Source organism: Sesamum indicum, linkage group LG13, assembly GCF_026168435.1.
Source record: "Sesamum indicum cultivar Baizhima isolate 11 linkage group LG13, ASM2616843v1, whole genome shotgun sequence".
NCBI classification, from domain to species: domain Eukaryota; kingdom Viridiplantae; phylum Streptophyta; class Magnoliopsida; order Lamiales; family Pedaliaceae; genus Sesamum; species Sesamum indicum.
Window position 1 is genome coordinate 18,212,210 of NC_142669.1, and position 16,204 is coordinate 18,228,413.

The window sequence follows — 16,204 nt, forward strand, 5'->3', positions numbered from 1 at the left end:
ATATCAAATATTTCTATTTGTTTAATACGAGAAAAATAATTGAGAAGAAAATACTATTTTTTATAATTTACCGAATAACCCTTCTATTCATTTTGTATTAGAAAATTGATAAAAGTATTTATCAGACAAGAACAAGAATATCTTTTATTAATAAAAATATTCATCGTGACTTCGATGCAATTTTCTTTCAGTGATTTTGTTGTCTTTTATCTAGTAATTATGTACGGTATTATCAGTGGAAAGGAGAAATTAATCGGAGAGAAATTATAGATATATGGACAATAGAATAAATAAAAATAAAATATATACGTTTTGTCTTTTTGGCTTTATACTTCACTTTTCTACTCAATTTTGAATTAAAACAGAATCGAACTCTGAAGAATGTTCACGTATATTGAGTTTTACTTCTCCTCCATCTCTCTCCTTTAATCAAACATCCAACTATTTTTTATACATTCCGTTTAGTATATTGATTTAAACTATCAATATATTGAATTAGTCATTAAATTTGAATATTGGATGAGTTAATGAATCGCACGTCATAATCATGGATAAAAATGAATCAATTCTCGTTTTTTTTCTTTGTTCTAATTTTATGTGGCTATTTTGATTAAATCATCAAACATTCACGTGAGCCATAAATGAATTGTCTCTTGAAAATGAGTGGGGTTTTTATTTTATAAAAATAATGTATCTTTTTATTTTTTATTTTTTTGGTATTTTGGTTTGATATTCGAAAAAATATTATTAAAAAACTATTGTTAAAAAGAATAATTATATTTATTTATTTATTTGCTATAATTTTGAATAATAAATAAAAAAGTATAAAAATAACTAATATATAAAAATCAAATAATAAAATAATATTTGATATTTTCAAGAAAATAAAATCAAATACAGAATAATAAACCCCATGATCATAGATGTAGTTCCAAGATGAGTGGATGGGAGTTGCATGACATTATTGGAGGATAGAGTCTGCTCCAAAATTATCATCAGAAATAAAACTATATTTTTAGTGCTCGTTTGGTCGGTAATTATACATGACAGAATTGAACTAAACGAACAAACATATAAAAATTCAAAATGTTCCAAATATAAATGAAAATTTTTAATTTAAATCGAACTTAGTCGAATTTGAACTAATTATATGACAAGTATAATATACTTACAATGTGATTAGTGTATAATTAAAAAAAATGACCAATCACATAACAAGTATATCAAACTTACTTTTTAATTGATTTAAGTCGATCAAATATAATTTAAATAAAAATTTTTCATACAACAATATAATTTTCACATCATAAAAAGGAAAAACCAAAAAAGAAATGAAAACCAAACACATTACAAAGTTTTGTTTGTCTCCATCCTTCAGTCCCACCATGTCGGAATTAGTAAATATATATATATATACGTCATCATGAATTGGGTACAACGTTTTCCACATGAATTCACCTCCATCATTAGTTTTTGAAATATTTCTGTTCGAATTAAATTTGATCAAATTAAATTAATGATGAATTATATATAATACACTTATTATATTATTGATTATTTTTCTTGAATTATACTATAATTATATAATAATTATATTTTATTTGTCATATTAATTTAAATTTAATCAAACTTAATTTAAATTAAAATTTTCAATCAGCATAAATCCAAAGGTCAATCCTCCCGCAGTATCCACACCTACCTGTATATTAAATGCTGGCCTGTTACCATGCACACACACACACCCCTCTACATATACGTCACAGCATCATCCCTAATTCTCTACTGCCCACAAAAAACACTCTCTCTTTCCTGCAAATCCGTGTCTAGACTCTAACATTCGCATGGATTCTCCTGTAAATGTCCCGAGATGGACGCCAAGCCCGAGCCCGACATCGAGGCTCATCAACGTGAGCAGCTACAAAGATCAGGGCAGCTCTGCTTCTTCACAAGCAACGTCGAAGAGCTCGAAACGGTGGTTTCCATTTGGCAACGGTTACCCGTCGTCGTCGCTGAAAGCGGGTTCGGATATCGTAAGGTCGATGGATATGGAGATATCGTCGTCGCGTGGGGAAGAGACTGATGGTTTGGGGAGAAATAGTGGGGTTTACTTGACGTGGAAGGACTTGTGGGTGACGGTGGCGGACAAGACGGCGCCGGAGGGGGAACGGCGGCACATCTTGCACGGGGTCACCGGGTACGCAGAGCCCGGCGAGGTGTTGGCCATCATGGGGCCTTCTGGCTGTGGCAAGTCGACTCTTCTTGATGCATTGGCAGGTAATTCCTGATATAAATGCTATAGCAGCAGTGGTCTGGGTCTAAAGTTCAGTCTCCCAAGTATAGGTCGGTGTGTCGAACTAATTATGCTATAAGTATTATTGTTGGTATATTTGATCTGTCAGAAAATAGATCACAAAAGCTTAAGCAACCAAGACAATGAATATGAACATTAATTGCACAAGTCCTTACCATCTATCTTTCAACAAAAAATTAGATATGGAATTAAATGTGTTGAATTTTTTTAATTTTGGGATCATTTTGAAAATTTCATAAAATTTAGGAACTAAAGATGTTAAATTTTTATAATTTTCGAACCATTTTAAAGATTTCGTAAATGGAGGACTAAAAGTATCGAGACCAACACTGTATCCTACGAAATTAAAGATCAGTTTTATAAATTATGCGGCAAGTATTATTGGTTTTTACAATGATATTGGCATATTCGATGCACGTGCTTTGATTTTCAAAATATATTGTTAAAAATACTTATGAGATTGTGTGTATAAAATGAAGTATATTTTAATTGTATTTATTAGATTATAGAAAGTAAAAGAAAAATAATATAATATTAAAATTATCTATTTAAAATATTTGAAAATGACTTCAAGACTAACTTTGTACTAAAAACTCTTTATGGATTGTCACTTGTGATTTGTAGGAAGGTTGGATTCAAATACAAGACAGAAGGGAGATATTCTCATCAATGGCCGCAAGCAATCACTAGCATTTGGCACTTCTGTGAGAAAAATCCATGTCTCACTTAAATACATTTTAATTTGTTACACCTATTCAATTCTTACAAAACTATATAATATAAAGGGATAACTACATCTACACTTTGATTTATAATCTGTTTATATAAATTATTTTTATTTTTTGAATAATTAACACACAACTATCGGAAATGTCAATATTATTTACCTAAATCACGTATTCTTGATTTTTAAAAAATTACATATGCATCCCCCAAAACATTAACATCATTACCCAAACTAATTATACATTTTGATTGTCAAGGATAGTTTCTGTAATATTGGAAAAGACAGAAGTAGTTTATGTAAACAAGTTAGGAGGTGGGCAAAAAATCCTAATTTTGGTCCTATGACAGTATCTATATTATTAGTTGATATTTTGTCGCTAATCTTCCTTCTTTCTTAGCGTACATGTCGTAACACGAACATGAACCTCAATCGGTCTCTAAACATGTAGGCCTATGTGACTCAAGACGATACTTTAATGACAACTTTAACAGTAAGGGAAGCCGTTTACTACTCTGCTTTTCTCCAACTCCCGGACACTATGTCCAAATCAGACAAGCAGGAAAGAGCCGAAGCTACGATCAAGGAGATGGGCTTACAAGACTCCACCGACACAAGAATTGGAGGGTGGCATGTAAAAGGACTTAGTGGTGGCCAAAAGAGGAGAGTGAGCATTTGCATTGAAATCTTGACACGCCCTAAACTTCTTTTCTTGGATGAGCCTACTAGTGGTTTGGATAGTGCGGCTTCTTACCACGTCATGAGTCGTATCATCAGTGTCGCGCAACAAGATAGAAGAACAGTCGTCGCCTCCATCCATCAACCGAGTGGGGAAGTCTTTGAGCTGTTCCACAATCTTTGCCTCTTGTCCTCTGGGAGAATAATTTACTTTGGTTCTGTTTCAACCGCAAATGAGGTAACAAAATTTCTTCATGCATGTACTTACATAAAAAGGTCCCTGAAATTTTGATATATCACAGTAGAACTCTAAACTTTGGAAAATTATATCGTCATCCTCTGCAGTCATGTTTTCGGTACAAATTTTCCTTAGGGGAGTAATTTAATTTTTTAAAATTTGAGGAGTTTAATTGTAATATACTGAAATATAACGAGTGTTAGTGTAACTATCCATTAAGTATATTAAGATAGCTAAGATAATTTTGTGATTTCGTTGTAGTTTTTCGCTTTAAATGGCTTCCCTTGTCCACCCATGAGGAATCCATCGGACCACTACCTCAGGACAATCAACAAAGACTTTGATGCTGTGAGTTAAGCAGTAAATAATGTTGTCTCAATTGTTTAACACTTATGATTTCTTTCTTGGAAAAACCATATAACAAGCAATTATATGTAGGATATAGAACAAGGATTGGGTGGAAGGGTAACTGCCGATGAAGCTATCAGTGTTCTTGCTAAGTCATACAAGTCATCAGAAGCTCATCAACAAGTACAAACACGAGTAAATAATATATGCCATGAGGTATGGAAGTATCAATTATAAATTTTAGTCTTTAGGAAGTGAACATTTGATATCAAAATACTGTCCAATGAAGAAAATTATACATTCATCTTTTTACATATATGCTTTGTAGAATGGAGGGCCGTTGGAGAAGAAGGGAAGTCAGGCAGGGTTCATTACTCAATGCCTTATTTTAACTCAGAGATCTTTCATAAATATGCATCGTGACGTGGGCTATTACTGGTTTCGATTAGCCATATATGTCGCCCTGTCCATGTGTGTTGGAACAATATTTTACAAAATTGGCCACAGTTATGGATCCATTCAGGTAAACTTTTTGAATGAAAACTAATCAGAGAATTCATAAAGACAAATTATGTTGACACCCCTTGAACTTTATACATAGTACTAAAAGTCCCTTGATTTTTTACACTTTACTTTTTGCAGTTATATTTAACTGTATAAGAGGAATTACTCTGTTATATAAATTGTGACCTCATAGTGTTGGAGTAATTTTTCAAAATTGAGAGATTTTTCTGTAATATATCAAATTTTATGGAATGTCAATATAATTAATGCTAGTTAATCTTGAACATAGATCAATAGAGTAAGGAAACAACATGAACTTCAAATGAATTTCTCTTTTTTTCTTGCCAGGCTAGAGGCTCAGTACTAATGTTTGTTGGAACATTCATGACATTTATGGCAATAGGTGGCTTCCCTTCTTTTGTGGAGGACATGAAAGTAAGTAATTTACCACAATTTTCTCAAGAAACTACTTTCTTTCAACATCAAAATTTTGCCCACAATCTTCCTCTTATTTTCTCATGTGATCCAGATTTTCACTCGTGAAAGACTAAACGGGCACTATGGCGTGGTTGCATTTGTTGTAGGAAACACAATTTCTTCCATTCCATACTTGTTTTTGGTCTCAATTATACCAGGGGCAATAGCCTATTACCTAGTCGGCTTTCAAAAGGGCATAGACCACTTCATATACTTCACACTATTACTATTCGGGTGCATGATGTTGGTCGAGAGCCTAATGATGGTCATTGCTAGCGTTGTGCCCAACTTCCTCATGGGGATCATAGCCGGGGCCGGGATTCAGGGCGTGATGATACTCAATGGGGGCTTCTTCCGGCTCCCGCATGACATTCCCAAACCCTTTTGGAAGTATCCTGTATTCTACATCACGTTTCACAAGTACGCAAATCAAGGGTTCTATAAGAATGAGTTTGAAGGGCTCAACTTTCCTAATCAAGTGCAAGTGGGAGGGCCATCTACCATCAGTGGTGATGAGATCTTGAGAAATATTTGGCAAGTAGAGATGGGGTACTCTAAGTGGATTGATTTGGCTATTATTTTAGGTATGGTGGTTATGTATAGGGTTATGTTTTGGGGAATCATCAAGGCTCAAGAAAAGTTGAAGCCTATGATTAGAGCTTTTGTTGTTGGTTATGCAAAATAAAAACCAAAAATTACTGTATGCATTGATTGTGTGAATTGGAGATGTGGGATCAATGGTCTCTTCATCTTTTTTTCACTTTGTTTAGGAACATCATCGTATTCCCATGAGTATTTGGATGGGACATGTTTGGTTTCATTTTAGGATAACTATACTTAGACTCTTTGAAAATACAAAATTATATTTTTTCTCAATTTTGTTTTTTAAATTATACTTGCATTCTTTTTGAAAATTCTCCATTTACACCTAACCCTTTTTGTTATGGGTTGGATGAAAAAATATTTATGCTAGTAAAAAAATTACAAAATTTCTAGTTTTATCTCTCATTTTAACTTTCCAACTGTAAGCATGCAAAATTTATTGTCAACTATATATTGACATGTGCAATATATTTTTTCATTAATTTTATATTGTTTTATAAAATAAAATATTAATTGATGGATAAAATCAAATGTTGCCATGTATGGAATTAATTAAAGTATTCAAGGCAATTTAAATCTTTTCTTGCGAACAAAGGAAGCAAATATCAATGATTTGTTAATTTTATATCAAATTCTTGTGATTAAAGAAACAAATCACAAAGGACCAATCATATCACACCATGTCGTCAAGTAAATATAGCAAAATCTTCTACCATACAACTATAAATAGGGGTGTTTCATCAACAACTAGAAACACAACTCAAGGCACAAGACAAGAGACAAGTGAAGACAAGTCAAGAGGCCAATCAAGACGCACAGAATTGAAGAGACAATCAAAGACAAAAGTAAGAGAGCATTCAAGAAGTCTAAATCCTCTAAAGAGCAAACCAAGGAAGATCCACGATGTTCACAGTAAAAATCAAGGCGTTCATCGCAAGAATCATCCAAAGTCATCATTTAATTGTGAAAACCACTCTGTCAATATTTTTCGACCAAAAAAAATGGTGAAATATCAACAATGTCCCTACCATTTCACAAGTTGAAGTGTTTCAACCAATATATTATATCTCAACGGTATAATAAGATAATTACCAATCGAATTATGACATGTGGAACAAGAACTCTATGACATCTACATACTATAAAGATCCAATATTATCTCTTTGATTTTTTATATTGAAGATGTAATATCAAATATGTTCAAGTTAATCACGATTCTCCTACTCAAACACTTACATTAAATGTTAGTAATTCGTAACCGACATATTACGGATGTAATATTATATATAAGTTTGTAGTTATAAATGCAAGTATACATCCTATTCAATAGTAAAATTTTACAGAAATATCATCTAAGTTTGCACATTACATTAGACTTACCTTATCAGGTGTCATTTACCCTAATATATATGAAAAACTATTTGAAAAATATTAAAGATAAAGATGGAAGAAAGAAAGATATATATATATATATATATATAAAATAATTATATTCTTTGTTTAATCGTACTTTTATCTATTACTCTTTTTATTTCATTTGTCAGTGTAAAACAGTTGTTTACAACCAAATCATACTATCAATACAAGTTGCAAGGGATTAAAAATCCCGAGTGTAATTTGTTAATTGTTTTCAATCATATTAGAGTTCGTTTACTTTCATGGTTTGGATAAATAGTTGATAGGACTCGAATGAATTTGTTGTCGGATTTGACAAATTAATAAAAAATATAAGTTGTTTGCTTGATTAGATTGAATGATGGATGAAAAAATTTTAATAGTAAGAATACTTTGTTGATTTTTGTTTGGATTTCTCAATCAGACCAAATTTAGTTTGATTTCATATCAAACCCAATCAAGACTTATCTTGGACTTGTAGGATTTGGACTGAGCCGATATCATGAAAAGAAAATAGTTTATACAATTGGATAAATAGCACAATTCAGACTTATACCTAAATGTAAACAGGCCCTTAGTGTATTGGTTGAACTAAGGTATTATTCAATTTATCGAGATATTGATGTAATAATACATGTAATCACCACGGCACACACACAAAAAAAAAAAAAGGCTAAATTTTACCATTAGGTGCGTATCAAGTGCAAATGTACCATAACGATTAGAATTACAAACTGCAGAAAGGGGAAGAAAAAGGGACTGTTCCCTGTATTATAAATGACTACAGTTTAAAATCATGACAAATCAACATTCACTATCTGCCATAATAAACAGCGCCAAACAAAATTCAAATTTTGACTACTGTTAATCAACATATATTATAATTTTACGTATGGTGAAAACATTAATTTGCTTGGGCTAATATTCATTATGCAATCATTGTTAATTAATATCCCTCATAATTTTTAACTAATTTTGATCATGATAATTAATTCAAAAATCGTATTTCTTCCTATGATAGTTATACAATTAGATCCGTGTGTCCCTGTGAATAGAGAAATTAATACGAAGTTTCCACTTGTCTCGTACGTGTTGCAATAATGTACTAATTAATACTTAGACTGTCGTATGGTTAAAACGTTTAAATTGCCTGCACAGTTGCAATCTAAGTTACGTGTTAGAATGTCATCGTGTGATATATAAGCACGCATGGCATGGCAGCAGTAAGCCACACAAATTCTAATTTTTGCTTTTTTTTTTTCCCTCCCTAAAAAATTTAATTTTGATTCACTATTTATAAAATGGACCACTTCCAATTTTATTTGATTTAAAAAGTGCGATAAAAAAAATAGGATATTTTAATCTAAATCTCATAAAAAAAAAGCGAAATTGACCGTAAATTAATTATTATATGACTTGCGTGCACGTTACCTAGTTAATCGGACATTTTTTATTTTTTCCTCAACTTTGCTTATGTGCCATGAGGATAGCACATGTTGTTCAAGGATACCACATGATGTGCTAAGAATAAAAAATGCAGCCATTGTCCTTAATTATAGGGGATAGCACATGTTGTTCAAGGGAAATTGTAATTTGGAGTCGACTCCATTAAATTTGAACTAATTATATGATAAGTGTAATACATTTATCGTGTGATTGGTGTACAGTTTAAGAAAAGTGACCAATCACATTAGAAGTGTGATATACTTTTTCAGTAATTAATTTGATTGGACCAAACTTGATTTCGACAAGAATTTTCCTATAGTTCAAATGTTATTAGACAAAATGATAGGAAAAATAAAAAATTCTTAAATTTAAAAAGTCGCATGCCAAACACATGCTAAACTCCAATTAATTTAGCATTTTCGTTGACATCTGAATTAAATTTGCTAACAATATTTAATTATAGTCCACAAATAATTCGAAATCGAAGAGGAGCAAAAAGTAGCATTGCTTATAGTTATAAGATCAAAATCGTATTTTTTTTCCCATAAGAGTGATATAGATTTGTGCTTGTTTTGAGGGGGGGAAAAGTGATTTTGTCTTATTTCATATAATTTTATTTATTTAGGTATGTGTTTGTTCATCGTAAGGTATTTTAAAAATATATTTTAAATACCTTTTATTACTCTTAAAAAAAACAAAAACATATCGTATATGAATTATAATCATTGTATTTTTTGTACCTAATAATTTTTATATGTCAGATCAATTATTACCATAATACCTTTTATTTTACATTTGCATATACATTCGAAAATTGGTTCCAGCTCATAAAATCATTGAAAAAATTATGTTTTTATTCCTATAAATATAGGGATATATATGGCACATCTAGCCCCGCATTTTTAGTGATTATAAATTCAGTCCTTTAATCTATATCATCTCACACATTCGGTCTTGATTTTTCAACACATTTGGTTATGGGTTAACAAGTTTAGTCCTTTGTAAATTTTTCTAGCCAGAACGTGTTGCCGAAAATTAAAAGACCTGGCAATGATGTATCATTTTTCGGCAACATATATTGGCCAAAAAGAATTTAAGGAGGACTGAACATGTCAACCTAAGATCAAAAGTGCGAGATCCATGACTAAACGTGTAATGTCCTGGACCAAATGTGTCAAAATTAGAACCAAATGTATGAGAGTAAAAATTATAAGACTAAGTTTATAATAATCAATGAGACCTAACTTAGTTGGTGAAGCTGAGGCCCCATGACTTTAATGGTTATGGATTCGAATCCTGTCATGTGCATGATTGTAATTATAATCCATTCGAGAGATCATACTCAAGGTGTAAAAGTTAAGAAATTTTTTTTCTTTATTTAATTTCAAATTGCCCAAAGTTAAGTCAAATAATACTAAACAAACAAACATATAAAAATTCAAAAAGTTCCAAATATAAATGGAAAATTTTAATTTAAATCGAATTTAGTTGAATTTGAACTAATTATATGACAAGTATAATATACGTGATTGATATATAATTCAAGAAAAGTGACCAATCATTTATCTGTAATTGGTTATTTTTTTTAAACTATATTATAACTATATAATAATTATATTTTATTTGTCATATTAATTTAAATTCAACCAAAGTCGATCGAAATTAGAATTTTCAACGAGCATAAATCCATGTTCAATCCTACCGAAGTATTTACACCAGCTACCTGTATATTAAAGGCTGGCATCTTTCCATACACCCCCCCCCCCTCTACATATACGTCAAAGCACCATCCCTAATTCTCTACTGCCCACAAAACAGACTCTCTTTCCTGCAAATCCGTGTCTAGTCTCCAACATTCGCATGGATTCTCCTGTAAATGTCCCGAGATGGACGCCAAGCCCCAGCCAGACGTCGAGGCTCATCAACGTGAGCAGCGACAAAGATCAGGGCACCGCTGCTTCTTCACAAGCAACGTCCAAGAGCTCGAAACGGTGGTTTCCAGTCGCGTCGTCGTCGCTGAAAGCGGGTTCGGATATCGTAAGGTCGATGGATATGGAGATATCGTCGTCGCGTGGGGAAGAGACTGATGGTTTGGGGAGAAATAGTGGGGTTTACTTGACGTGGAAGGATTTGTGGGTGACGGTGGCGGACAAGACGGCGGCGGAGGGGGAACGGCGGCCCATCTTGCACGGGGTCACCGGATACGCGGAGCCCGGCGAGGCGTTGACCATAATGGGGCCTTCTGGCTGTGGCAAGTCAACTCTTCTTGATGCATTGGCAGGTAATTCCTGATATAAAATGCAGCAGCAGCAGTGGTCTAGATCTAAAGTTTAAGTATAGGTTGGTCATGTTGAACTAATTATGTGATAAGATTTATTATTTTTACAGTATTGTTGGTATTTTTACCTGTCAAAAAATAGATTACAAAAACTCTTACAATATATATGTCCATTAATTGGGTGAGTCCTATCAAAAAAATTAATTGTATGAGCAATCAAAATAACGAATACAAACATTGCACAAGTCCTTACCATCCATCTTTTAACAAAAATTTGGACATGAGACTAAATGTGTCGAATTCTTTTATTTTTGGAACTATTTTAAAATTTTCATAAAACTTAAAACTAAATATGTTAAGTTTTTACAATTTCGGGACCATTTTAAAAATTTTGTAAACGAAGGACTGAAAGTATCGAACAGACGAACACTGTATCCTATGAAACTAAAGATCAATTTTGTCAATTATGCGGCAAGTATTATTATTTTTACAACAATATTGGTATATTCGATGCATGTGCTTTGATTTTCAAAATATATTGTTAAAAATATTTATGAGTGTGTATATCAAATGAAGTATATTTTAATTGTATTTATTAGATTATAATAAGTAAAAAGAAAAATAATATAATATTAAAATTATCTATTTAAAATATTTGAAAATGACTTCAAGACTAAAATTGTACTAAAAACTCTTTATGGATTGTCACTTGTGATTTGTAGGAAGGTTGGATTCAAATGCAAGACAGAAGGGAGATATTCTTATCAATGGCCGCAAGCAATCACTAGCATTTGGCACTTCTGTAAGAAAATCCAAATCCATGTCTCACTTAAATACACTTTAATTTGTTACACCTATTCAATTCTTACAAAAATATATAATATAAAGGGATAATTACATCTGCACCTCCATTTATAATCTGTTTAGATAAATTATTTTTATTTTTTGAATAATTATACACACAGCTATTAGAAACGTCAATATTATTTACCTGAATCATGTATCCTTGATTTTTGAAAAATTACACATACATCCCCAAAAACGTTAATATTAGTACCCTAACTATTTATACATTTTGATTGTTAGAAATAGTTTCTATAATATTGCAAAAGGCAGAAGTAGTTTGTGTAAATAAATCATAGGTTAGAAGGTGGGGGAAAAAATCCTAATTTTGGACCATATGTAAGGGCCTTTTTCAATTTAATCCTACTTTTTATGATTTTTTTCACATTGTATCTCATAAATTAAAATTGTTCTCAATTTTAGTCATCATATGTACTTTTTGTCCAATAATAAACAAAAATTGCACTGCGACCACTAATGATTCTGTTAATTATTGGATAGAAAATTCACGTGAGGTTTAAAATTGAAAAAAAATTTAACTTATGGGATGCAATTTGAGAAAATCATAACAAATGGGATTAAATCAAGAAAACCCTAACATGTGAAACAAAAAATGTGATTTTCTCTCAGAAGGTGTAAACATAATTATCCTTAATATAAACGATGTAAATTATTTTCACTTACTTTGCATTTGAAATTGAAGGATTTGAATTCATGGATTTCAAATCCTTCATAAAATTATTTGGATATATTAAAATAATTTTAAAAATATAAAGGATTTCAAATCCTTCCATTTTAGTTTTGAACTAGATTTCGATATATATGGACGGGTTTCAAGTTTCTTTCAAGTGGAGTAGTTTGAAATCCTTTTTTCAAATTGTTACTTCAAATCCAAATCTATCAATCCAAATACACCCCTAACTCAATAATAAGTGACAGTATCTGTAATATTAGTTGATATTTTGTCGCCAATCTTCCTTCTTTTGTAGGGTTCAAGGCATAATATAAATATGAACCTCAATCGGTCTCTAAACATGTAGGCCTATGTGACTCAAGATGATGCCTTAATGACAACTTTAACAGTAAGGGAAGCCGTCTGCTACTCTGCTTTTCTCCAACTCCCGGACACTATGTCCAAATCAGAGAAGCAGGAAAGAGCTGAAGCTACGATCAAGGAGATGGGATTGCAAGACTCCATCGACACAAGAATTGGAGGGTGGCATGTAAAAGGACTTAGCGGTGGCCAAAAGAGGAGAGTGAGCATTTGCATTGAAATCTTGACACGCCCTAAACTTCTTTTCCTGGATGAGCCTACTAGTGGTTTGGATAGCGCGGCTTCTTACCACGTCATGAGTCGTATCATCAAAGTCGCGCAACAAGACAGAAGAACGGTCGTCGCCTCCATCCATCAGCCGAGTGGGGAAGTCTTTGAGCTATTCCACAATCTTTGCCTCTTATCCTCAGGGAGAATGATTTACTTTGGTTCCGTTTCAACCGCAAATGAGGTAATATAAAAAGGTCCCTGAAAATTTTGATATATCAGAGTAGAATTCTCAACTTTGGAAAATTATAACTGTCATCCTCTGCAGTCATATTTTCAGTACAAATTTTCCTTAGGGGATTACTATAATTTTTTTAAATTTGAGGGGTTTAATTGTAATACACTGAAATATAAGGGGTGTTAGTGATTATCCATTAAGTATATCGAGATGAATAAGATAAATTTGTGATTTTGTTGTAGTTTTTCACTTCAAATGGCTTCCCTTGTCCACCCATGAGGAATCCATCAGACCACTACCTCAGGACAATCAACAAAGACTTTGATGCTGTGAGTTGAGAAGAAAATAATGTTGTCTCGATTATTTAACACATTTGATTTCCTTCTTGAGAAAACCATATAACAATCGATTATTTGACATGTATAGGATATAGAACAAGGACTCTATGGAACGGTAAGTGCCGATGAAGCTATCAATGTTCTTGCTAAGTCATACAAGTCATCAGAAGCTCATCAACAAGTACAAACACGAGCAAATGATATATGCCACGAGGTATAGAAGTGTCCATTATAAATTCTAGTCTTTAGGAAGTGAACATTTGATATAAAAATAATGTCGAACGTAGAAAATTATATATTCATTTTTTTACATATATGCTTTGTAGAACGGAGGACTGTTGGAGAAGAAGGGAAGTCAGGCAGGGTTCATTACCCAGTGTCTTATTCTAACTCAGAGATCTTTCATAAATATGCATCGTGACGTGGGCTATTACTGGTTTCGACTAGCTATATATGTCGCCCTGTGCATCTGTATTGGAACAATATTTTACAAAATTGGCCACAGTTATGGATCCATTCAGGTAAACTTTTTGAATGAAAATTGACTAGAGAATCATAAGGACAAATTACGTTGACACCCCTTGAACTTTATACATATTACTAAAAGTTTATTGATTTTTACACTTTACCTTTTGCAGTTATATTTAATTGCATACAACGAATTAATCTGTTATATAAATTTGATCTCTTAGTGTTGGAGTAATTTTTCAAAATAAAGAGATTTTTCTGTAATATATCAAATTTTATGGGATGTCAATATAATTAATGCTAGTTAATCTTGAACATAGATCAATAGAGTAAGGAAAGAATAAAAATCAATTTCTCTTATTTTCTTGGCAGGCTAGAGGCTCGGTGTTAATGTTTGTTGCAACACTCATGACATTTATGGCAATAGGTGGCTTCCCTTCTTTTGTGGAAGACATGAAAGTAAGTAATTTACCACAATTTTCTCAAGAAACTACTTTCTTTGAACATAAAAATTTTGCCGACAATCTTCCTCTTCTTTTATCATGTGATCCAGATCTTCACGCGTGAACGACTAAACGGGCACTATGGCGTGGTTGCATTTGTTGTGGGAAACACGATTTCTTCCATCCCATACTTGTTTTTTATCTCAATTATACCGGGGCCAATAGCCTATTACCTAGTCGGCCTTCAAAAGAGCATAGACCACTTCATATACTTCACGCTATTACTTTTCGGGTGCATGATGTTGGTTGAGAGTCTAATGATGGTTATTGCTAGTGTCGTGCCCAACTTTCTCATGGGGATTATAGCCGGGGCCGGGATTCAGGGCGTGATGATACTCAATGGGGGCTTCTTCCGCCTCCCGCATGACCTTCCTAAACCTTTCTGGAAGTATCCTGTATTCTACATCTCGTTTCACAAGTACGCAAATCAAGGGTTCTACAAGAATGAGTTTGAAGGGCTCAACTTTCCTAATCAAGTGCAAGTGGGAGGGCCATCTACCATCAGTGGTGATGAGATTTTGAGAAATGTTTGGCAAGTAGAGATGGGGTACTCTAAGTGGATTGATTTGGCTATTATTTTAGGTATGGTGGTTGTGTATAGGGTTATGTTTTGGGGAATCATTAAAGCTCAAGAAAAGTTCAAGCCTATGATTAGAGCTTTTGTTGTTGGTTATGCAAAATAGCAACCAAAATTTTAGTGTATGTATCGATTGTGTGAATTGGAGATGTGGGATCAATGGCCTCTTTATCTCTTTTTCACTTTGTTTAGGAAAATCATCGTATTCGCTTGAGTATTTGGATGAGACATGTTTGATTTTATTTTAGGGTAATTATAGTTAAACTCTTTTTGAAATACAAAATTATATTTTTTCTCAAAAATATTTTAAAATTATACTTACACTCCTTTCGAAAATTCACCATTTATACCTAACCTCCTTTTATTATGTGTTGGATGAAAAATATTTATGCTAATAAAAAAATTACATAAATTTCTAATTTTATCTCTCATTTTAACTTTCCAACGGTAAGCATGCAAAATTTATTGTCAACTATATATTGAAATGTGGAATATATTTTTTCATCAAATTTATGTTGTTTTTATAAAATAAAATATAATAAAATATTATTGATAGATAAAATCAAATAGTGCCATGTATGGAATTAGATAAAGTATTCAAGGCAATTTAAATCTTTTCTTGCCAACAAAGGAAGCAAATATCAATGATTTGGTAATTTTATAGCAAATCTTGTGATTAAGGAAACAAATTATAAATGACCAATCATATCACACCATATCATCAAGTAAATATGGCAAAACATCAACAACTAGATATACAACTTAAGGTACAAGACAAGAGACAAGTGAAGATAAGTCAAGAGGCCACTCAAAGACACACAGAATTGAAGAGACAATCAAAGACAAATGCAAGAGAGCATTCAAGAAGTCCCAAATCCTCTCAAGAGCAAATCAAGGAAAATCCACAACATTCAAAGCAAAAATCAAGGTGTTCGTCACAAGAATAATCCAAAGTCATCATTTAATTCGAGAGA

General features: G+C 32.4%; 2 protein-coding genes across 2 annotated transcripts; both read left to right on the forward strand.

Moving 5' to 3' along the window:
- The first annotated feature begins 1,747 nt into the window (after positions 1–1,747).
- LOC105176441 (ABC transporter G family member 1) lies at positions 1,748–6,095 on the forward strand. The gene is made up of 8 exons (XM_011099239.3): positions 1,748–2,274; positions 2,936–3,015; positions 3,487–3,951; positions 4,213–4,299; positions 4,390–4,515; positions 4,628–4,822; positions 5,152–5,238; positions 5,333–6,095. Exons 1-8 carry the CDS (start codon positions 1,842–1,844, stop codon positions 5,963–5,965), a joined length of 2,106 nt encoding a protein of 701 aa, XP_011097541.1. The 5' UTR covers positions 1,748–1,841; the 3' UTR covers positions 5,966–6,095.
- A 4,396-nt stretch (positions 6,096–10,491) lies between these two features.
- On the forward strand, positions 10,492–15,472 carry LOC105176442 (ABC transporter G family member 1). The gene is made up of 8 exons (XM_011099240.3): positions 10,492–11,005; positions 11,725–11,804; positions 12,886–13,350; positions 13,587–13,673; positions 13,771–13,896; positions 14,009–14,203; positions 14,523–14,609; positions 14,704–15,472. Exons 1-8 carry the CDS (start codon positions 10,585–10,587, stop codon positions 15,334–15,336), a joined length of 2,094 nt encoding a protein of 697 aa, XP_011097542.2. The 5' UTR covers positions 10,492–10,584; the 3' UTR covers positions 15,337–15,472.
- Positions 15,473–16,204: the final 732 nt, after the last annotated feature.